At 43.3% G+C, this 25,017-nt stretch overlaps 2 protein-coding genes across 2 annotated transcripts in view; both read left to right on the plus strand.

Moving 5' to 3' along the window:
* Window positions 1-25,017, plus strand: part of pde8b (phosphodiesterase 8B) — a gene marked incomplete at its 5' end in the record, with an annotated part of 154,850 nt that overhangs the window by 13,441 nt on the left and 116,392 nt on the right.
* The window catches only part of s100z (S100 calcium binding protein Z), a 4,986-nt gene continuing 3,767 nt past the window's right edge, over window positions 23,799-25,017 (plus strand). Inside the window, exon 1 of the mRNA XM_037692104.1 lies at window positions 23,799-23,956. Within this exon, the coding sequence (XP_037548032.1) occupies window positions 23,816-23,956 (141 nt within the window). The 5' untranslated portion in view covers window positions 23,799-23,815. The remainder of the gene's footprint in view (window positions 23,957-25,017) is intronic.

Genomic DNA, 25,017 nt, shown 5'->3' on the forward strand with positions numbered 1-25,017 from the left:
TTTTTTTTATGTGTTTGTTTTGTTTTAGAGGATGAGCAGAAAATGACCGAACAGTAAGTTTGCACAACTTACAACTTTAATAAGCCAGTTGTCACAAACTACAAAACAACTGAACTCTTTTCTAGAAAGACTAAACCACATGTTGGGGTTGAAACTAGAATATGATGCTTGCATCATTTTCTAGTTTTTTTTCATATTCTATGATTTTTTACAGCCCCCTGTTCTCAATAAAAGCAGAGGTGGGTGCAAATGAACAATTTTCATCTTCTAGACCAAGGTTTTTACAGAGAACATCTTGAAAAATATGAAGAACAAAATACAGATTTCCATTTATTAATGACACTTCTGCATTCATCTTATTTGGAGGAACTAGAACCACAAACACAACCGACATTTACTCAAACACAAACCATGTAACCCAAATAAGAAAACAATACTCAACCCTGAAAAGTTAGAAACTTTGAGCCTGTCTCATAATGCAGACATGCAAAATCTTTGTTTTGTATCTACAATCATTTAAATTTTTACTTTAATTTAGCAGATAAACTTTAAAAAAGACCAAGTGTGTTTTCAAATTATTTTACAGCCCCAAAGTTCTTTCAGTCAGCCTGTCAGTTTAGGCATTTTGTTTATCGCCTCTTTGTCGCGATGCTCTTTTTCTTTTCTCTTCCTTCTTTTCTGCGCTCCGCTGTCATATTTTCTGTTGTCTGCCATTGTAAAATAATATTCCCTGACGCTCCTCCCCAATGCGTAAGATGCGTCAAAAGTGGACGAATAACAAGCAAGCATTCAAGATGGACGTTTGCCAGAACAAATTGGAACATTTTTCATCAGTGATGTAAAAATCATCATAGTCATTGATTAAATTCTGACACTGTCCATTCACAAAAACACAAAACATCCTTCAGGGCCCCCGAAATGCCGGGGCCCTGGGCTGCAGCCCCTGTAAGCCCCTGCTAAAATCCGGCCCAGGCTGTGTCCTTTGCTTGTTTCTTCTACTCAGTAGAAGAAACAAGCAAAGGACCAAAGTGTTGTACAGTAGAATCTACTGTACAACACTTTGGTTGGCCTTGTTGCTGTTTTAAGTGAATGGTAAATAGTAAATGGACTGTACTTATATAGCACCTTTCTATCGTATCAAGATACTCAAAGCACTTTACACTAAGATTTGTGCCTCATTTACCCATTCATACAGCTCTCTACTATCTCTACAAAGCTAATTGAACAAATCATTCTAAAGAGACTAATCAGAGCTTTTATCACATTCATACCCCGATAGGACACACATCGGAGGCAATGAGGGGTTCAGTGTCTTGCCCAGGGACACTTTGGCATGTGACTGTTGGTGGATTTGAACCCTCAACTCTTGCATTGGAGGACGACTGCTCTAACCACTCAGCCACAGCCGCCCTGTGCTCTATAAATAAAATGGTATGGTATGGAATAGTATGGTATGCTATAGTATGGTATGGTATAGTATGGTATGGTATGGTATGGTATGGTATGGTATGGTATGGTATGGAGTAGTATGGTATGGTATTGTATGGTAAAGTATGGTATGGTATGGAATAGTATGGTATGGTATAGTATGGTATGGTATGGAATAGTATGGTATGGTATGGAGTAGTATGGTATGGTATGGTATGGAATAGTATGGTATGATATGGTATGAAATAGTATGGTATGGTATAGTATGGTGGGATGGGTTCTGACTGTCGTTTGTGCTTATGGAGGGGGTACTGGAAAGTGCACCTTCTGGGGACTCCCTTGTTCTGCTGGGGGACTTCAATGCTCATTTGGGCAATGACAGTGAGACCTGGAGGGGTGTGGTTGGGAGGAACGGCCCCCCTGATCTGAACCAGAGTGGTGTTCTGTTGTTGGACTTCTGTGCTCGTCATGGATTGTCAATAACGAACACCTTGTTCAAGCATAAGGGTGTCCATATGTGCTCTTGGCACCAGGACACCCTAGGCCGCAGTTCGATGATCAACTTTGTCATTGTCTCATCTGATCTGTGGCCACATGTCTTGGACACTCGTGTGAAGAGAGGGGCAAAGCTGTCAACTGATCACTACCTGGTGGTGAGTTGGCTCCGATGGTGGGGGAGGATGCCGGTCAGACCTGGCAGACCCAAACGTATTGTGAGGGTTTGCTGGGAACGTCTGGCAGAGTCTCCTGTGAGACAGAGTTTCAACTCCCACCTCCGGGAGAACTTTGAACATGTTCCGAGGGAGGTGGGGGACATTGAGTCTGAGTGGACCATGTTTCGTGCCTCTATTGTCGAGGCGGCTTACCAGAGCTGCGGCCGCAATGTTGTCGGTGCCTGTCGCGGCGGCAACCCTCGAACCCGATGGTGGACACCGTCGGTGAGGGATACTGTCAGGCTGAAGAAGGAGTCCTATCGGGCCTTTTTGACCTGTGGGACCCCGGAAGCAGCTGATGGGTACCGGCAATCCAAGCGACAGGTGGCTCGGGTGGTTGCTGAGGCAAAATCTCGGGCATGGGAGGAGTTCGGAGAGGCCATGAAGAACGACTTCCTTACGGCTTCGAGGCAATTCTGGTCCACCATCCGGCGTCTCGGGGGGGAAAGCGGTACACCACCAACACTGTTTATATTGGGAGTGGTGTGCTGCTGACCTCAACTCGGGATGTTGTGGGTCGGTGGGCGGAATACTTTGAAGACCTCCTCAATCCCACCGGCACGTCTTCCACTGGGGAAGCGGAGCCTGGGGACTCTGGGTCGGGCCCTCCAATCTCTGGTGCTGAGGTCACCGAGGTGGTTAAAAAGCTCCTCGGTGGCAGGGCCCCAGGGGTGGATGAGATTCGCCCAGAGTTCCTTAAGGCTCTGGATGTTGTAGGGTTGTGTTGGCTTACGCGACTCTGCAATATTATGTGGACATCGGGGTAAGTTCCCCTGGATTGGCAGACCGGGGTGGTGGTCCCCCTATTCAAAAAGGGGGACCGTAGAGTGTGTTCCAACTACAGGGGAATCACGCTCTTAAGCCTCCCTGGTAAGGTCTATTAGGGGGTTCTGGAGAGGAGGGTCCGTCGGATAGTCGAACCTCGGATTCAGGAGGAGCAGTGCGGTTTTCGTCCTGGCCGTGGAACACTGGACTAGCTCTACACTCTCAGCAGGGTCCTGGAGGGAGTTTGCCCAACCAGTCTACATGTGCTTTGTGGACTTGGAGAAGGTGTTCAACCACGTCCCTCAGGGGGCCCTGTGGGGGGTACTCTGGGAGTATGGGGTACCGGGCCCTTTGATACGGGCTGTTAGGTCCCTGTATGGCCAGTGTCAGAGCCTGGTCCGCATCGCCGGCAGTAAGTCGGGCTTGTTCCCAGGGAGAGTTGGACTCCGCCAAGGTTGCCCTTTGTCACCGATTCTGTTCATAACTTTTATGGACAGAATTTCTAGGCGCAGCCAAGGTGTTGAGAGGATCCGTTTTGGTGGCCTTAGGATTGCGTCTCTGCTTTTTGCAGATGATGTGGTCTTATTGGCTTCATCAGATCGTGATCTACAGCTTTCGCTGGAGCGGTTCACAGCCAAATGCGACGGATAGGCAGATAGGTGCAGCGTCTGCAGTGAAGCGGGCGCTGTACAGGTCTGTCATGGTGAAGAGAGAGCTGAGTCAAAAGGCGAAGCTCTCAATTTACCGATCGATCTACGTTCCTACCCTCATCTATGGTCATGAGCTTTGGGTTGTGACCGAAAGAATGAGATCTCGGATACAAGCGGCCGACATGAGTTTTCTTCGCAGGGTGTCTGGGCTCTCCCTTAGAGACAGGGTGAGAAGCTTGATCATCCGGGAGGGACTCAGAGTAGAGCCGCTGCTTCTCCATGTCGAAAGGAGCCAGTTGAGGTGGCTTGGGCATCTGTTTAGGATGCCTTCTGGACACCTCCCTGGTGAGGTGTTCCGGACACGTCCCACCGGAAGGAGGCCCAGAGGAAGACCCAGGACACGCTGGAGGGACTATGTTTCTCGGCTGGCCTGGGAACGCCTCGGGATTCCCCCCGGAAGAGCTGGCCCAAGTGGCTGGGGAGAGGGAAGTCTGGGCCTCCCTACTTAGGCTGCTACCCCCACGACCCGACCCTGGATAAGCGGAAGAAAATGGATGGATGGATGGATGGTATAGTATGGTATGGTATAAAGTTTATTCATTTTAAAAATACAAAACAGTTCCATAACTATATATAAAAAAATACAAGAGATTTAAAATGAAAACAGCAGAAAGAAGAAAAAATCTTATTATATCTGCCCCTTTTTTCAAACAATTATTTCAATCATAATAATTTTCAAGTAACAGAACAAAATGAATAACTCTTTCTAATTTTTCTAATTCTAATACAAAACACACACTAAGCTACTTCATATATATTTTTAACAATTCAGCTTTGATCTTTTTCTTAAATGTACACATTGACTTGGCATTTTTAACATCACTCTCTAGACAATTCCACAATCAAATTCCTTGGATTGAGGTAGAACTTCCCTTCAGACTAGTTCTGAATTTTGGTTTGACAAATATCTCTATCCCCTTAAGATTATAACAACTTTGCCTTTTAACAAAATTTCTTTGGATATTTAATGGTAATGTGCTATTTTGAGCCCTATACATAACTGATAAAATACTATAATCTACCAAATCATGGAACTTCAATAACTTCAGTTGATAAAATAATGTGCTTGATGGGTGACAGTAATGCTTTCTGGTGATGATTCTTACAGCTCTTTTCTGTAAAATAAAAATAGGTTTTGTAAATGTTTTACACGCTTTCCCCCAAACATCAATGCAATAGATTAAATGTGGAACAATGATTGTGTTATACAACATGTACAGAGCTTTATCATTTAATAATTCCCTGATTTTGTATAGTACTGCAATAGATTTAGCTATTTTTGTTCTTACAGAATTTATGTGATTTTTCCATGTTAGCTGTTCATCAATGATTACACCCCAAAATTTCATCTCATTAACTCTACAAATCTCAACACCCTCAATTTTAAATGGATCATTAACAGTTCTCTTTTTGTTACTAAATATCATGTATTTAGTTTTATCTAAATTTAATGATAATTAATTTAGTTTAAACCAAGTTTGTATTCTGTCTTCATCAATTCCAATATCCATTTTACATCTTTACCCAAACAAAAAAACATGGTGTCATCTGCAAAAAGGACACATTTGAGGAGTCCTGATACATTTACCAAGTCCAAAAAAGTTCAATCTGGTCCTCTGGACATTCAAAAAACAAGAAAACAAAAAAAAAAAAAATGTAGAAACGTTTCGTCTCTCATCCGAGAGACTTCCTCAGTCTGAGGTGCTGTATTCAGCTCAGTCTCTTAAATAGCGCCTTCTCAGAGTGGATCAACCAGTTTTGCTGCTGACAACCAAAACCAGCTGATCACATGCTCAAGAAGGACCATCAGCCTAACAATGGATCATTAGCACACTGATGGCTGTTTACTATTCACAGGGGGTTACCGGAGGCCTCCACCCCTGTTTAATGATGGACGATTTCTTTTCACAAAGATGGCCTCCTTTACTCCTCTCTCAAACCATCGTTCCTCTCTGTCCAGGATGTGAACATCTTCATCCCTGAAAGAGTGACCACTGGCCTGGAGATGAGTGTAGACCGCAGAATCCTGGCCTGATGATGTTGATCTTCTGTGCTGGGCCATCCTTTTGGCCATTGGCTGTTTAGTTTCCCCGATGTAAGACTGATCACCCTCCTGACACTGAACAGCATACACATTATTACTCTGTTTGTGCCTGGGGACTGGATCTTTGGGATGAACCAGTCTTTGCAGTAATGTATTTTGGGATTTAAAAGCCACTGGGACATTGTGTTTAGAAAATAAACATCTCAGTTTCTCTGATACTACCGCAACATACGGAATGACCACTGGTCTGGGTTCCTCCTTTTCACCTGTTGGCTGACTGGAGTCCTGTTTGGGTGTCTCTTCTGCTTTCAAGAAGGCCCAGTTAGGATATCCACACTGCTCTAGAGCCTGTCTTGTGTGTGATTTCTCCTTCTGCCTGGCTCCTGAGTGAGTGGGGATGCTGTCTGCTCTGTGGTACAGAGTTCTGATGACTCCTAACTTGTGCTCCAAAGGGTGATGGGAGTCAAACTGAAAATACTGGTCTGTGTGGGTGAGTTTGCGGTACACCTCAGTTTGCAAATGTCCTCTATCAGAAACTGAGACCTCACAGTCCAAGAAAGCCAACCTGCCATTTATCACATCTTCTCATGTGAACTTGATGTATTTATCCACAGAGTTGATGGGGTCAGTAAAATGTTGGACTTCCTGAGATTTAATTTTAACCCAGGTGTCATCAACATACCTGAACCAATGACTTGGTGGTGTCCCTGAAAAGGACATCAAGGCTCTCTTTTCTACCTCCTCCATGTACAGGTTGGCAACAATAGGAGAAACTGGAGACGAGACCCCATAGCACACCCATGTTTCTGTCTATAGTATTGGCCCCCATATGTGAAGCAGGTTGACTGCAGGCATAGTTTCAAGAGTTGACACAATTGTTCTGTGAAAAGCGTGTTCCTGGTGCTCAGAGTGGCGTCTGATTTTAATCTTAAACTGACCACCTCTACTGCATCATCAACAGGAATGCACGTAAAGAGTGGTGTGACATCAAAAGAGACCATTGTTTCATCAGTCTCCATGATGACATCCCTCACCTTATCCACAAAGTCCATGGTGTTCTGTATGTGATGTTCTGAGCTGCCAACTAAAGGGATGAGTACAGATGCCAGATATTTTGAAACATTGTAAGTGACAGAGGTAATCATGACAACAATTGGTCTTGAAGGTACACCTTGTTTGTGGTTTTTAAGTAAACTATACAGACTAGGTGTGGCCTCCCCTGGGTACAGTCTGTGGTACACAATACGTCAATAGCCTTGTCCTGCTCCAAAATTTTCAGGCAATCTATCAATTTCTTCTTGTAACCACTTCCTGGATCTCTTTTCAGAGGTTCATAAGTGGTTAAGTCACTAAGGAGAGTCATAACTTTCTCATGATAGTCTTTCTGGTTCAAAATCTCTGTGCACCTTCCTTTGTCTGCTGGGAGAATGATGATGTTTTTGTCTTTGCTAAGAATGGTGAGTGCATCCCTCTCCTCTCTACTGATGTTGGAAGGTGGTGGTTTGGCATTGCTGAGGCAGGCTGAAACTTTGATTCTGAGTTGTTCTGCTTCACCCCAGGCCCGGAGTGGCCAATCAGGAGGGTCTGGAGAATTCCCGGTGGGCCGGTCTGATTTGTGGGCTGCTGGTCCTGCCCTCCCTGTTTTTTTATCTTTTAGAACTTTTTATTAACAACATATAAATACAGAACACGCTGTCACTGCCGCCCCACCTCCACCGCAGGGCTGCAGCTCTGTTGCGCGACCTGTTAATCAATCCGGTAGGCGTGTCAGCAACTGACCAATCGACAACCTCAATTTGTCCCAAAGGTAAACGCCCCTTACCTGAGGCTGCAGCCTGGACACTACAGTCAGAAGTGTTTGTGAAAAATCACCAGAACAAAATGGTTAAACTGTGACAGTGGAGAACAGGTAATACAGATACGTGTTACCCTGAGAGTTTAGAGGATGGGATACAGTTTATTCGTTTTCAAAAATTAAACAGAGTTTGGAAAACGCAAAAAGCCGGGGACGACCCCATCCGCTGATCACAAGTTATAAACAGGAAGTAGCTACCACATGTTCATCTCTACAAAAGTAACTGCAGGTAAATCCTCCATTTTCTGTCATAATTACATTGTATGCTTGATGGTTAAATAAAATGTTAATGCTTAATTCAGATTATGTTTATTTGTCATATGCAGGTTAACACAAGGTTAACAGTACAATAAAATATTCAGGATGAGAAGAAGTAATTTGACTCACTAAAAAAGCTATTTGTGCTTTTGTGTGTTTTATATGTAGATATATGTGGTAACCTGGTTGCACAAGTTTAGTCTTTGTTAAAACTGAACTGATTTTGTACAGTGCTTAATAGATTGTGTGTATAAAATTTACACTCTTACATATTGAATTTCACTGTGAGTTCTTAGCCTGTGTTGCTCTGTGGCATGAAAACATCTACTGCAGTAACTATTTTAGGTTATTAGTCGCTTTTTGTTTCTTTTTTGCCTTGATTTTGACTGATAAGGCATAAATGCCTCACTAAATGCTTCAGGTAATACCATGAACTTCATTACCTCCACCATTACAGATATCTTGTTCTATTTTGTATAGGCTTCGCTCTTTAAAGCTATCGCTAGTGGGTTTATCCCTTCACGCGCAGCGCAGCACTGAAAACTTTAGTCCACGCCCACCTACTGTGTGGGCCTCACCCCCAGTCCGTATAAATTATGGTGAAACCGGGTAATCGACTCCCATTTTTTCTTCAGCCAGCTAGCTAGCACTGTCAGAAGAACGAAGATGGAAAATTTGTCCAGCTTTGCCTGGCACAACCTTTGCTAAGGATGCCTGGGTCTCCACCACGCCAACCTCCTGCCGTCCCGGTGAGCTCTTCCTCCCTGAGGAGAAGCAGAGACGAGCAGCCTTGTTCAAGGTAAGCGCCGAGGAGTGCTTTTCCGTGGCAGGCCGCTACCCGCTGGACAATGCCATCGCCTTTTCTAACGTATTTTCCTCACGGTAATTGAATGATTTCCTAGAAAAAGGCGATGTTTTGCAGCAGCCCCGCTGAATGTTTTTCCATGGAGGGCCGCTACTCACTGGACGACGCCACCGCCTTTTCTAACATGTTTTTTTCTCGTGGTGAATCGGATGATTCCCTCGAAAAAGGCGTTGTTGGCAGCAGTTCCGCTGAGTGTTTTTTTTTTTCCTGTGGCGGGATGCTATGCACAGGACAACGCCACCGCCTTCTTTGGCGCAGAGTCACGCAGTAAATCGAATGATTCCTTCAAGAAAGGTGATGCGGAGCTGCCCTCTCTCTCCTGGAGAGCGTAGTGATGGAAGACGAGCGGCCGAGCAAATGCTCGGCCACCTCGGATCTTCCCACGTCGGCGACCACACCGCTCCCAGCCGTCTGCACCCTCCTCTCAGAGCTGCCCGGCATAATCCAGGAGGATGTTAACACAAGGGACTTTCCGTCCCTCGCCTCCCTCTGCCCTGATCAGATGATCTGGCTGCAAGGTTGGCTTCGCCCCGGCTCGTCGCCCTGACCCCATCTGGCCTCGCTGTCCAGCTGTGATGTCACACTGGAACGAGGCTGCAACTGGGCCTAGCAAGCTGAAGACATCCGTCTCCACCTTCGCCTCCATCTTCAGAGTGGAGGGTTTTACTGATTGGTGTTTTTTCTCGGTCCCCCCGCTGGAGCCAAACCTGGCGGTGGCACTTAGAGCAAAAGCTTCCAGGATGGACCAGCAACCTGTCCCTCCAGGGAAGCATGACCAGATGGTGACAAAGGTCTCCAACCGAGCTCACCAGTGCTCATTCCAGATGGCCGCAGCGAACAACAACATCACCCTGCTGGCCTACAGCATCTCTAAGAGGCTGGAAGAAGCAGACCTGCTGGAGAAGACAAAGAGCTCTCTCTGTAAAGCTGCTGATGTCATCTTAAACATGTGCCACCTCTGCGGTCTGCCTGTCCTGCATTGCCACCTGGATGACCATGATCCTGAGGACCACCTGGCTCCGCCTCTCACCGTTCTTGTCCAAGAGGTTGCAGAAAGACCTGCTGGAGGGCCCCATCACCCCAGAGGTGCTGTTCGGGGCCAACTTCAGGACCATCCTTGAGAAATCGCAGAGGTCCGAGGAGGTCTCAGAGACTGTACACCATCTGGTGACGTCACAGTCCTCCAGCCGCTGGAAGGACCACCATGGCCAGCAACAGCAGCAGAGGCACTCCACAACTGCGGCAGCGACTTCACACTCCGCTCCTCTGCTGGCCCCCTCCACCAGGGAACAGCCACCAGGGAACAGCTCCTTGAGGGGAATGTGTGTGTTTTTTGATGAGGTTTGTTTGGAAATATAACAGAAACATCTCTGAAAGTAAAGTTTCATCTGATTCCAGCCTGACTGTCAGATCAACTGAGCTCGCAGCTGCCTCTCTTTTCACTTTTCCCACACAGAACGAGCCGGTAACTTCTGAACATCATTTTAAATGGCACCGCAGTTCTGTAATATCACGAAACACTCATCTGCGACGTTAGCTAAAAATGATGTTTTTTTCAGCAGACCGAGTCCAGTAAAATCCCTCGCTGTTAGCCAGTGCCCGTTTTTTATTTTCTGCCGTTCTCTGTCATCTCACCGTGCAGCGGGAGTAAACGTTTTTAAACGTTGCAGCCTCCACCGAAAAGGCGTTTTCACTCAGAAAGCTCTCACGCCTCCTCTCAATGCGTGCCGGCCCACCTCAGCTCTAGCATGAGACCACAGCCTGGGTTAAGTACAAAGGCACACATACAGCATTTTTCTGTCGGAGCCCCCACCTTGGGTTTCCCCGGAGAATCTCCGGAGCGGGGTGATGACAGTAAGGGGTTTTAGCCTGGTTGATGTCCATGAGAAACACGACACACAAAATGCGTGCCCGCTCTCCAAGCGTTACTCAGAGTGGCAGCGAGTGTGTTCCCTGGACAGATGAATGGACCATCTGATCAGAAGGGGTTACACGCTGCAGTTCGCAGCGCAACCCCCACCGTTCAGAGGGATTATAGAGACGGTCCTGTCTTCTCCAGAACAGAGCTCTTCTCTGCAGTCAGAAGTTCAGGAATTCCTGATGAAAAACATGATTTCCAGAGTTTCCAACAGAGAGGAAAATGTGTCTTTTTTTTCTCCTACTACTTCCTAGTTCTGAAAAAAAAAACGGAGGGATGAGACCCATTCTTGACCTGTCCATGTTCAACATTTTGATCATGGAGAGACAATTCCACATGCTGACAATCAAACAGCTGCTGGAGAACTTCACCAGAACGACTGGTTCACCTCTATAGATCTGAAGGGTGCATAATTTCACATTTCCATCATTCTGAAACACAGAAAATTCCTGCGTTTTTCTCCTCCAGGGGATTCCGTATCGGTACAACAGGCTACCGTTCGGTTATTCCCTCACCCTACACATGTTCTCAAAATGCGTGGAGACGGCTCTACAGCCATTACACATGGCAGGAATGAGAATTCTTTTTTATCTGTACGATATGCTTTTATTAGATCAGTCCAGGTAGGAAGCAGCTGCACAAACCAAATGCTAGCATTACACCTGCTAAACCTGGGTTTTCTATAAACTGGGAAAAGTTAATTTCGCCCGTCCCAGATGATTGTTTATCTGGGGGTGGAGCTAAACTCAACCACAATGAGAGCCCCTTTATCACTGCCGAGAACAGAAAGTCTGTAAGTTCAGTTCCGCCGTGTCAAACCCGGCAGCATAGTGACAGCTCTGCCTGTCATGCAACTCTTGAGACGGTGTCAGCGGTCCACATGGTGGTTCCGCTGGGCCTACTTCACATGAGACACCTTCAGAGATGGTTCGCCCATCTGCTCATAGATCCTGTGCGCCAGAAGAGGCGGATTGTCTTTGTGCCCCCCTCCGTGAGAACCGATCTGAATCACTGGGGAAACCCTCTCATTTTGTCAGAGGGAGTTCCCATCAGCAGGCCTACATCACATGTCTCAGTTTTTCACTGATGCGTTCCTGTCAAGCTGGGAGGAATGTGTCTTTCCCAAGCAGTGGGAGCACAGTGGCTGGACCACATGTCACTTTACATAATGTGCTAGAATGTTTTCACGGTCTGAAACGTGACTCAGCATTTTGCCCCCTGCTGTGGGATCAGCATTTTCTGATCCACACAGACAACAAAGTGATGGCAGTTTACATAAACAGTCAGGGAGGTGTGTGCTCAGCCCAACCGTTACGCATCGCAAAACAACTGTTGTGTTGGGCACTGTTGAGGGAAACCAGTTTTCCCTCTGCGTGTTCATTTGATCGGACAGGTACTGCTCCGGAGACTTCACCTTAGTTTTAAAGGATTTATTTTTAACAAAGTTAAAGCACAAGACAAAACAGAAAAACAGAACACAGACTGAAATGCATATCAGGAGACAGACAGAGTATGTCACCTTGAGGTCATTAAAGATGGCCACCCAGGAGTGTCTGACTTTACTTCCTCATTACACAATGTTATAAACCTTTCCTAAGCCTGTACCCCCTTGGGGGAGGTTCTTCTTTCGATTGGATAATCATCTGCTCACTCATACTGTTGCCATGACATTGAGCTCATCCTATGTCCCTTCTCCTCGGAGTGATAAACTAGTTTTACTATTTGTTTCTTTTAGGAGAGTTTCTAACTGCCCCTAGAATGTGAAACCCCACACCCGTCTTTGTTAAAAAAAAGTTACCTCACATTACTCGTCGTCCAATCTCTATGTGACAACACATCTATAATGAAAGGGAGTAAACACCATAAACTGATTAATTTAATTGACTTTAAACCCACCATAAGTAAATAAGTAATGTCCCATTTCCACAGCACACAAAAACCTGCTCTCTATCAGTGCAGTGTACATTCCCAGCGTCCTGAACAGGCGAGCAGATATCATGTCGAGGGGCGGTCTCCGCCATAGAGACTAGAGCCTCCATCCCGAGCTGATCTCTCAGTTTTTTGGAGCAGGTTCGGCCGAGCAGCAGTGAATCTGTTCGCTACACGGGAGAACTCCCAGTGCCAATTATGGTTCTCACTGAGACGACCCACCGTTAGGAGTGGACGCCTTCGCTCACAGCCCGTGGCCAAAAATGCTTCTTTATGTATTCCCTCCAGTACTGCTGATATCACGGACCCTGGACTGGGTCCAGGAGAAAGAACTGTCAGTCATCCTCGTAGCTCCCGAGCACATAAGCGCTCTGTGGTTCCCGAATCTGCAGCGACTGATATCGGATCGGCCGTGGAGGCGCTCTCCTCCAGGCAGGAAGAGCGATCAGGAGTTACCCAGAAATAGGTCAGCACCTTTGGGTTTGGCCGCTGAACGGATCCGTTTAGAAAAAGATGGGCCTCCCACTGGATGTGGTGCGTACGTTTCAGGGCACACGAGCTGCTTCCACCACAACGCTGTACATATCAAGTGGACAGTTTTTCAGCGCTAGTGCGCAGAGAAAGGCATGGAGGCCATCTCATGTCCACTAGGTGGTGTGCTGTCATTTCTACAGCAACTGATGGACAGAAATTTAGCATTCAGCATAATTTAAACTTATGCTGCAGCTATTTCTTCCTGTCATGAGGTTTTTCAGTGACAGAACAGTTCTTAACCACCCGCTGATGAAACGTTTTCTGAAAGGTGTACAGAGACACAGATCTATGTCACGTCCACTAGCTCCACGGTGAGACCTAATGATGGTCCTGCACGCTCTGATCAAAGCTCCTTTGAGCCTTTAGATCAGGTTTTCACTTAAATTTCTGTCATTAAAAACAGCCCTGCTGTTAGCTCTGACGTCAGCAAAGAGAGTGAGTGATTATCTGCTCTCTCTGTTGCTCCCTCATGTCTCAGAATTCAAGCTGACGGCAGTTCAGCTGTTCTTCGTTTTAACCCTGCTCTGAAAAGCATCACAAGCTCATTCAGATCGAGTGATAACCTTGGATGGGTTTTATTTTCTTCCTCATAATTCTGAAGAGGAAGCAACATCTCCCAGGCTTTCATCGAGGTAGCAGCTTCTGTTTTTCCTCCCCCGTTTTTTTCCTTCTTCCTGCTCTGCTCTCTGTGTGTCTGAAGCACCTGGGTCTCATCTCCCAAACATAAATTAAGAAGATTATGGATTTGGTATTGTGGACATTCAACTCTATTGATAAGATTTTTTTATCAAAACGACAAGGTCCTGGAGAACCGGCGTGTCCAGCTGAGACTCACGCTGTGGGGTACATCATGGATTCGTGGGGAGTGTGGCAGATGATGTGTCTATCAGTCCTGTCTCAGGAGGATGTTGAAGACGTTTACATATTTGGACTTATAATAGCAGGGACTCTGCTTTTTGGCATCGGTGGGGCTCTGTTTTATCGACTCTTGAAGAAGACATCGGCAGCAGTTTTGGCCATGGAAAAGCTTCCGTGTCAGTGTGTAGGTCTGGTCCTCACTGTGGGAACTTTAAATCGTCTGGTTTAGGAGCTTAACCATAATGTGGAGGCGATTGAGAATCACAGACCACCTGCGGCTTCTGGGACTCGTCAGCGTGGTGGGTTCAACCTTTGAAGGAGACTCATAGCATGGATCAGTGGAATGGAATCCCACAATTAGGCATTTTCGGAACCAGAATGCCCAGATGGACTCAAGGCTGAAGAAAAAAATCTGTCTGCCTGAAGAAAAAACTAAAATCAAGCTTATCTGAATCAGACTCCCAACGGCCTCGGAGACAGGCTGACTATCAAATTTCTCCTGGGACATGAGTACCCAAGGACAAAAGCTTCATCTATCGCACCCCCCCCCCCCCCCCCACCACCCCGAGAACTTTCTGTGCAAGCTTATCAGAACTGCTGGCTGGAACAACGTCTTCAGAAACTGTGGCTGATCTGAAAAAAAAAAACGCTCATGGACAAATCTCAACACCTTGATGTCAAATGCAAATATAATCATGTTTTAATTGTGCTTGCTGGTTGAGTTTTTTGATGTCTCAAATAGTGTCTTGATAGACAAGATGCGAAAGATCTTTTTTTGTAATACCACTATCTACCCTCATGTTTCTCCCCCTTTTCCTATCTAAGATTATTATCTGATAAGGATAAAATGGCCGCGCTCTCCTGTAGTTGCAGCTTTGTGCACTCCGCCCAACTTTCGGACGACTGTACGTACATATTCGCGTTGTACCTCTGTGCAATTCCAATAAAGTTTATTCTGATTCTGATTCTGAACATCTCACCTCCTCTGTCCCGTGCACGCGTTTTAGTGTTACGTGGCGCACACGGCCGCTCTCAGCATCTGTGCATGCATTACAGCAGTCCTTCTCAAGTAGTGGGGCACCCCCCCCCGGGGGGGCCCGGGGGAAGGGCTGGGGGGGGGGGGGGGGGGCGCATGTGACCCTAGAAAACATGCTTTTTTTTTGCTGCAGGGACTAGGTTTTTTTTTTCACCATTCTCATTTTGTCTCGTGTGTTCCTAATAATAAAGTTATGAACAAATATGGCTGTCGTGCCGTTTTGGGAGCCATGAATGAACCGTGTCTCTCCTCTGCTGCTGACATGATAAATAAACTCCGACCATCACCTCCTCCGTCGTCCGCTGCTGTTTTTATGTCCATGCACTCTGGACGTCACTCACAGCGCGCATGCAACAAAGAGTAAACTCAAGCGAGAGCGACACCTGTCCCCTCTTTCCTCGTTTTTAAAATATATCTTTAGCTAATCAAACACTTTGAAACTGTGAACTTACTGATTTTATTAAGTTATGAGTTAATGAATGATTATTGCTAGACTAGAGGTTTTGGATTTTTACATGTACTGAAATGATTATAGAACACTGTTTTGACATTGTAGATGAACAGATGCTCAGATATATTCATCATTTAACACGGATTCCTCATTTTTCTGGACTGAATAAAACGTGCATTGAATTTAAGGAAATGCAAACGTGAGACGTCATTTATATTTGACCCATCAAAATGAATGCGGTCATTTATTTACAGAATCAAAATTTAACATCAAACATTTACATTAATTTGGCAAATTATGAAAATAACAACATAAGCAATCAATCAGGAAAAATCATACGGCCATGATTTTTCCGTTGCTTCACCACAGACATTTATGAAAACTGTACAATTATGATCTTTTACCCACATGGATGTGGGTGAGCATTTTACACAGACATTTCTAAAATATCTGGAAGAATTTCTACTTGAGAGAAAAGTTTAAAGATGAAAGAAGTTAAGAGGGAGTAAGAGGGTGTGTGAAGGGAAGTAAGTGTTCACCAGAACCGACACTCTCCATCAGAAACCCAGCTCGCCTCGGTACGCTTGGTAGGAAACTTGACCCATTACCTTTCTGATGATAATCAGCAGATATGGTGTTCCGTTAACGCTACCTGTCCAGCGTCTCCTTAGGATGGCTGTAGCTCGTCAGAAGTAGTGGCGAGTGAAAGTGTTATATTCCCATGGAACTCGGAAGAACTCTGTTGTCATGTCAGGATCATCCCAGAGCTTCTAACAGAACTGTGTAGTTTACAGATCTCGAGCAGAGCCTCAACAGAACCTCTCCAGAACTGAGTAGACCAGGAAGTACTGACATTTTAAAGAGCTGTTTCCCGGTTCACTTTTGGGAGTATTACCATTGGTCAGAACCGACCAGACGGGGTGTGTTTTGTGACGTAAGAGGTTAGAAGACAGCAAGAATTGTTATGGAAAGATCAGAAATGTTCTCACAGACAGAGAGAGTTTTGTTTTGGCGCGTTTCAGAAACAGGTGCCAAAAACCTCTATATTTATGTCTGAGAGGATTCTAAAAACATGCCAACAACTTGTTTTGCGTTTGACTCCAACCTTGGACCAACTTACACTTGCTCATTCAAAAGCAGAAATCAGAAAAGGCATAATTACTCTGTAACAGCTTTGACATGAGTTCTAATTTTGCGTGAGAAAAAAAAATCATTACACAGTTAATAAAATTGATTAGTTCACTGCAACATCTAAAATGGTTTGAACTAAGACACTTTGATTATCAACATTTGTAAAATAGTAATGATAATAAAACAGAGAGTGTTCTTTTCACTTGAATCTTCAAGAGAGAAAGTCTCAGGATGGGTGAACCTGTATTTCTGGATTCAAATCAATGAAATGACAGTTCCTGTCCCACAAGGTTCTTAAGGTCAAGATTTTTGACCTTAGACTTAGTTTTTGACATGGGCCTAGTCCACTACAACATTACAGATATTTATAGGTTGTGTTTTCAATGCTAATCAATTAATGATGTGATTATATCTAAAGCTAAGTCTTGGGGATTTTTGAACGATAAATTAGAACAACTGCTATTATGGAGAAAAAGCAATATTTTGAAAGTAGAATTACAAATTTCCTATCTGTTAATTAATTCCAAAACTGATTAGTTGAATGTGGGAGAAGAAACTTACAATTTTTATTTGAAACTAAAAGGGTGTTTTAGAGTGAACTTCTTGGTGTTATAACTAAGTGCACCTTCCTAGTAGTGCGTTACAACCTAACTGGGAGGAAGTCAAACACGGGTGAATATAACAGGAAATTTAACAGATAATACAAAACTAAGTTCTGGGTAAATTTTAACAATTAAGTACAGATGTGTACTTTAGAATTGTGGCTAATTTGAATTTTGAACTCAGCATTAATTGGGTGACAGGTCTTCTCCAACTACTTTGAGAGATGAGATGATTGATGGACTGACTAATTTTGGGATGGGTTTAATATTGACAGCTTATGTACAGTATTATGGATCATTATGATGTTTTTTCCTTAAAACTAACTTGGTTGAACAAGATACTTTTGCATGGAACTTAGCTAAATATTACCTTTTAATGTTTACTTGATGATTTCTTTATTTAATAACTATTTTATTTGTGAAGACATGGGTAAGAATGAGTTTTTTAATGTGTGTTTGTAATTCATTCAATTCAATTCAGTTTATTTATATAGCGCCAAATCACAACAAAGTTGTCTCAGGGCACTTTACAGGAATATTCAGATACATAAAAGCCAATTAGTAAAGTTCTCTATCTAAGGAATCCAGCAGACAAGTTGAATTAGTTTCAAGAGTGATGAAATAACGCCACTAGATGGTGCAATTGCGATGATAGATTTAATTATTAACATTGTTTTCTATGAAATAACAACTTTTTTACAGCTGGGCCATGACGAGAGACCAGAGGATTTTGATAAATACATATAATGAGGTTTTAAAATATAGATTTTCCAGGGGGTGAAGTCATGACATTTTTCAATCTAAATTGGGACTAAATTGAAGGGTGGTGAAATGGGTAAATTGATTTGTTGGTTCATTGGGAATGTTTTTATATTAGATCACCAGGGGGAGTTGGGAGGTTCTACTATTTACATACAATATGCATGTTAAAACACGTTAATTGTTTAAATCAGAATTTTATTCACACAAACACATTTTCTGCTGTGACAGGCTAAACATACCGGCAGCGCTCTGTGCAAATAAAATGGGGACGGCACGATTGAAGGGGAAGGGGGCACAGAGTTTTTCTTTTTTTCAGGTTCTACAAAACTGATTAACATCTATTAGATAAGAACGTTTTCTTGCATTAGGACGCCTCCTGCAATTATTAAATCATATATTTAGAGCTCAGACTTAGACAAATGTTAGAAATTTCCATTATGTCATTGCACCACATCAGGCAGATGTCGAGAGCTACGTCAGGCGACCTGAGGCTGGCAGGTTTTATGCAAGCCGTCAGCTCTGGCATCTTATTTTGACCTGAGGCTGCCAGGTCACACGCTATAGCCTGTAGGCATCTCCCGCCAACATATAAAGAGTAGTTCACATTCAACCAAAGGAAAGTGATTAATTGCTTGATTATCTGGCGGTATTGAACTGGGAGTTTTTATGCGAGAGAACCCCTTTGGGGACCCTTGCCCAGGGGGAGTTGTTAAGATATTTTTGGACTAGTCCTATGGTTTTGATCTGCTCAGAGACGGGATTATAATGAAATTATGACCCGGTTCTGACTGGGTTAAACTGGGCCAGCAACTCTAAAGAGAGTCTCCCTGGGATTTCAATATCAGTCAAGGAATAGTTTAATCTGCTTGCCACATCACGTAGGAAGGCTTTTGAAGCACCGTCTCATATTTCCTAACACATCAGAACCGCATAAGATCCACTGAGATCACACTTAGTCACGCCCCCTCATACACTGACAGGTTGAGCTCCCGTTCTGCGAAAGAGGAGTCCAGGACCCTATAAATGAGTAATGACACGGGACATCGGGGCTCTTCCGGGTCTGTGAACGCGTCACAGACCGGAGAGTCCAGTGCTGTAAATTGTAACTTTTTCCTGCCTTGATTTTAATACAATTGGTAAACTGAATTCACGCTTCCTTGATTTATTTGTTAGTATGAGTTGCCACTTCTGAGGGAGATAGAGCCAGAGGAATTGGTGGGGGCTGGGTGCGGGTCCAGGGTCCGAAAGGAAGCCTAAGGCCCACGGCTAGCAGTAGCTAGCTGCAGTGACTGACGACCCGCAGTCAGCTCCCAACGCAACAGACTCGAATATGAAACAAACGTGGTCAGCCTGAGCATAATGCACATACAACGAAAAGAAGAACACCACAGGTTTTAAAGCAAAACTAATGAGGAAGAAATGACAACACCTGAGAGACAATGGGGAACAGGTAAGCACGGGAGGGGCATGAGCAAAAACTAAGTGAGGGGAAAAACACTGGAGAAGCTGAAACACAGGTAAGACAGACTCGGAAAATATAAACACAAAGTCAAGTCAACTTTATTTATAAAGCGCATTTGAAACAGAAGCTGTTACCAAAGTGCTTAAATCATACATACAGATCCTGACACAAGTAAATTCCATTTAAGTACCCTGTACAAATGGTACATTCACATATACTGGTTGTACATGTCAGAGATTAAGCTGTTGACCAGTAACATGTATGTGCCAGGTACATGCCATGTAAGTACCGTGCATGTTATCATGTATGTACAAAGTACATGCCTTGTAAGTGCACTGTGTTCTGATCTGCATGTACATGCCATGTGAATACATCGTGTTTTTTCATTCAACCTTTATTTAAACAGGTTAATCCCATTGAGTTTCCGGGACTCATTTACAAGAGAAACCTGCTTTCAACAAAGAGTGATGACAACAGTAGACAACAAAGACAGCAATAGACAATCATAAAGGATCCGGACAAATTCAATTTTTTTAACAAGTGAAATTAAAATGGTAATTAAAAGGATAATTAAAAAGAAAAGTATCAAATAAACGTAGAATACTAAAAACAGGAACATGTCTGGTAATGTTGCCATACATTAATAGACATGCTATTTAAGTACTCTGTGTTACCATGTAGGTACCAAGTACATGCCATGTAAGTACCCTGTTGTTTCCCTATGAGTACCAGGTATAACTTGAAAGGTACTAGACAGTATTATGTTGTGTTGTAAATATTAATTGTTTTACATAGTAAAAAAAACATAATGAAATATTAATCAATAATGTTTTGTATTGTGTGATTTTTTAGTTTGCAAAACATGAAGTCAGTATTATAATCTGTGTCCACCATGCATCACAGCTAAGAATTCTTTGTGAAATAAATAAGGACTTGTTGATTTATGGATATATACCCATATACATATATATATATACATATATATATGTATATGTGTGTGTGTGTGTCATTCCTTTAAATAAAAAAAATTGATTTAAAGTTTAAAGATTTCCACGTGAATAATGGTTCATTTTTGCAGATCATTGATAATCGGCAGCTTTCAGGTAAAGCTGTTTCATCTTGATAACAAATGGAAAGTTTGTAACTTCCTGGCAGTGGAAAAGAAGCTGAACGTCCATCTGACAACCTGCTTCCCTTAGGTGTCTTCTGTGATCAACAGATTGTTTTTCTCCACTGTCAATTCTGACACAATGACAAAAGAGGGCTTTGTGTTTCAGAGGGACTATTGAACATAAAATGACAAAAGATGCAAGGTGCAGCTGCTAAAAATAAAGCCTGCAATGAGAGGCTGACGGTTCGAAACCACCAGGTGAACCTGAGAGAACAGAGACCAGCAAAACAAGATTCATGTGTTCGCATGAGCAGAAACATGTTTGCTTTTTGTTGCCCATGTGATGGACATGATCAGGCTGGGCAACCAGCAGCATGAAACAGTTTGGAAGGAATATATTAATTTATTCCCCCGTGACCCAAAATGGAAGAAGCAGGTTAAAGATAATGGATGGATAGATATTAATATTTTTTTTTCCTGTTAGTCATTGTGGTAATTTGTATAAAGTCCCTTTGCTCTGATACCCTGCAATTATATCCAGAACAACCAACTGTCTCTCTAATCAAGATACTCAAAGCAATTTACAACACAACCTGTTCCCTCATTTACCTCCACACACACATTCATACATGGGACACACATCGGAGGCAATGAGGGGTTCAGTGTCTTGCTCAAAGACACTTCAACATGTGACTGCTTGTGGAATCGATTCCCCCAACGCGAGGATGACTGCTCTAACCACTCAGCCACAGCTGCCCCTTATGTGTGTGATTTAATCTCAGGATAAACACAGCAGCTCTGATACTAAACAGTAATGATCAAACAGCATCATGAAGACCAAGGTCAGTGTCAGAAATCAAGTCGTTGAGAAGTTTAAAGCAAGTGGTTTGGTGATGGACACTGAGGTGCAAGCAGAAGGTAGCAGGCAGGTTTGAAAACAAAACCTTCTTTAGAAGAGGAAGAGGAAGAAGAAGTAGTAGTAGAAGATAAAGAAGAACAAGATCAATAAAGTACAAAAACAGAAGAACAAGAAAAATATTAAGAACAAGACAAAGAATGAGAACAAGAACAAGAAAAATAATTTTGCTTTTTAATAAAACTTCATTTACACAATAAGCTAACACAACAGTGTTAAGAAAATGTGATCAGGGCAAGGTTAAAATAAAATATTTACACGAGGAGCTTGTTGTATTGTAGTTCTCCCTGATCAGAAATGGTGCATAAAACCTTCTTAAATCCCCACAGTCTCACAAAGTTCTCCAAGTGTCCAGTGTCTCTGTGGAAGCAGAACTCCAACACCAGTCTGGTCTTGACGTTGCACTTCCACAGAGCTACGGCATCAAGTTGGGGTCCAGCCTGCAGTCTGCCCCTGCGAGACAAGAAAACAGACATTTTTGCTTCGGCCACTAAAAAGTTTAAAGTTTGGGATTTAAACTTAGCAGCTTTGCTGTAATGTTCTCAATTAATAAAAAAAGATTTGGTGAAAACTGTGTCAAAAAGGCTAAAGATCCTCGGCATAAGATTAAACAGAGCCGTCAGCCGTACACAGTCTGTAAAAACATGAAAAACACTCAGGCAAACTGCAAAAAGGACACTCGTTTAAAACCTCAGGATTGATGACCGACAAAAAAGAGTTGTAATTGCGCCATGAAGGATCCTCCATTGAAGGTCGCCAGTCCGTTTTTTTGTTGGAGGTTTGTAAAGAGTCCTCCACTGGGGCTTCTGACCTCTGAGCTTGTCGTCCCACATGCTGACAGCTCTGTTGTGCAGAGTTCTCTTGTTCAGGATCCTAACATAACATAGTACTTTTGGACCCGTTCTGCACAAGTCTATCTTTGGGTCTATGTTGTGTAGCAGAGGACCACTCTTTCACAAAGTTAGGATCCAGGTTAATGTCCGGGAAAGTGTCCTTTGGATCAGGCGGGCGATTCCCCGTGGACCACAGCTGCAGGAGATGCTTTTCTCCAGCTGTCATCCTCTCCTTCACCAGGTCCAGGAAGTGCTGCACCAGTCTGGCAGACCGGACCCCAAGCATGAAACCACCTCTTAGACGTTGGAGAAGTCTGATCCGGTCGTCACCACCAACCACCTCAGGCTCATTGTCCCAGATTCGTGAACAAGAATAAGAACAAGAACAAAAAGAAAAGGAGGAGGAGGAGAAGAAGAAGAACAAGAAGTAGTAGTACATATTTTAAGGGTTATGAGCTAATGTGCCAAGTTAGAAATTTGTCTTTTCCCTGTAACTCGTAAAATCTGGTAAGGCTCATATGTCCCAGCTTTTCACCAGCCTTGAACGCAGCATTATCTTTGTGACTCTGAGGTGGTAAGAAAGTCTGAAAAGTCACATTCACGGACAAGTTGATCCGTGTGCACGCATTTGTAAAACTTGTGGTAAGCTTGTGGATCTTAACATACACATACAAATCTTATTGTTCTCTTGTGTGACTATTTCTGAGACTCATTTATCTTCATACATGATCTACTGGACAGATCTGATTGAAACTCAGACCTGTTTTTGTGTACATCTGCAACTGATTAAATGTGGGAGTCAGCCCAGTTCAAGAAGCCTGCCACTGCCAACTGACCTTAGGAAACACTAAAATGTCTATAACTCCATCAGTTTGACAACAATAGAGTTAAAGTTTGGTGAGGTTGTGTCTGTAAGAACCCTCAACACATTCTCTGAGTGCTAACAGGTCTTGCTTGATCACATGAGATTGTGCACAATGTCATTATCAAGGTTTGATTTAAAAGGCTCGCTTCTACACATCAGATGATCTTAGTCTAAAACTCTGGACTGAAAGGAGGTGATGGAAAGGTAATTCCCTCAAGGAAAGCTTTTAATGATGGAGCGTGTAGAAGCCAGTGTATCATTCCTGATGGAGCTCTTCATCTCAGATTAATACTTCACAGCACGCCGCAGGCATCAAGCTGTCCTCCGCTGATGAACTGTTACTCTTCCTTCACTTCAGGGATGTGGTAGATGATGCAGACACGTATGTGAAGACAGACCCACACATGGCTCAGGCCTTAATGAATCCCCTTGAGGGCGTCAGGATTGCGCCAGTGTATGTTTTGTTTTTCACTTAAGCGCTCTGATTAAAATCCGGAAAGGATGACAGTTACCAAGGGCTCCTCACCTGTGGAATTAATTATCTCCACATGAATAGGGGATTGTCTGCTTTGCCTCTCCCCATTTCCTAACAAACCAGCTGCGCTGCAACATTTGTGCATAATTCTAACAAGGTTAGAAGACCAGTTTACCAACAAATCATTTCTTCCTTTTATCTGAATAATGGTTTAAAGGTGATGACGTTGGTACATAATTTTTGTTTTCCGTTTTTGCTTTAGGAACCTGTGGTTGTTTCTATCCTTTCATCAGGATGCCGAGCCAACTCGAGGGTGCTATGGGTGCACTGATAACAGTTTTCTACAACTACTCTGGAAATGAAGGTGACAAACACAAGCTGAACAAAGGTGAACTGAAGCAGCTCTTGAACAGTGAGCTCACGGACTTTCTCATGGTAAAGTAGACATTTTCATATTTTCATTGTGCAAGAAATCAAAACTAGCATGAAGTGAATTGTTTTAATTAAAGCACCTTTTCTGTAAATTTTCATGCAACTGTTTTGTAACTCAAATCGTAGTCATTGTGGTCATGTGACTCTTTCAAGGATGATTTGTTGATGTCTTATTCTCTTAAAGATCAAATTAAGTGACCTGCCAGATAATTTAGCATTCTGACTTTGTAAGCAGAAATTGATTTTCTGATTGCTATCCTGCTGTCAGAGCATCATGGCACGTTGAGAAATAAAGGATGAGAAGCAGAAGATAAATAGGATCAATGGAGATGGTTCCAGGTCTTTGGTCTGGGTGATAGCAGCAATAGTTGACCAGTTTGTTTCCAGAACAACCCAGGCCTGAAGCCTTCGACACCTTCAGATGTCTTTGTCCGCACTGCTTGTCCTCTTTCACACGGATGGAAAGCCTCAGGTGTTCACACACCATCATCATCATCTCTATCATGATCATCGTCCTCAGTGGACCATGGAACTCCAGAAATAGACTTCTCCATGAGGTCATCACGCTGCCCTGAGCTGCAGTCACCTCTGAGAATAGACTCAGCCCTGCCAGGAAAATTCACATTTCTCTGCGATCATAACAAAAATAGACTTGAAATGTTACTTTATGTACAATATTTACACCTAAACTTCAACTTCTTGGTCTCATGACAACATATAACAGTGGCAGTGGTGCTGTGGTCACCACACGTTCACACCAGGACAAGTTCCCTCGAGTTTCTACTTTTGTTTCTTTCTAACAAAAAATTATAAATTATATAATTTCCCTCTGGGATTAATAATTTTTTTTTATTTTTTTTTTTTTTTATTGAATAAATAAACGGGAACTAGAAAATTATCTTTTTCTGTGGTACTGGACTGAATGCTGAGTGCTAATTAATTTAAATCAAAATCTAAAATAACCAGAACACAAGCTAAAAAAAAAAAAAAAAAAAAAAATAAATACATAAAGATATAAATAATAAAATTTATAAATTTTTGTTAGAAAGAAAAAAAAGTAGAAA

The sequence above is a fragment of the Nematolebias whitei genome, chromosome 18, assembly GCF_014905685.2.
Source record: "Nematolebias whitei isolate Nwh7 chromosome 18, NemWhi1, whole genome shotgun sequence".
NCBI classification, from domain to species: Eukaryota; Metazoa; Chordata; class Actinopteri; order Cyprinodontiformes; family Rivulidae; genus Nematolebias; species Nematolebias whitei.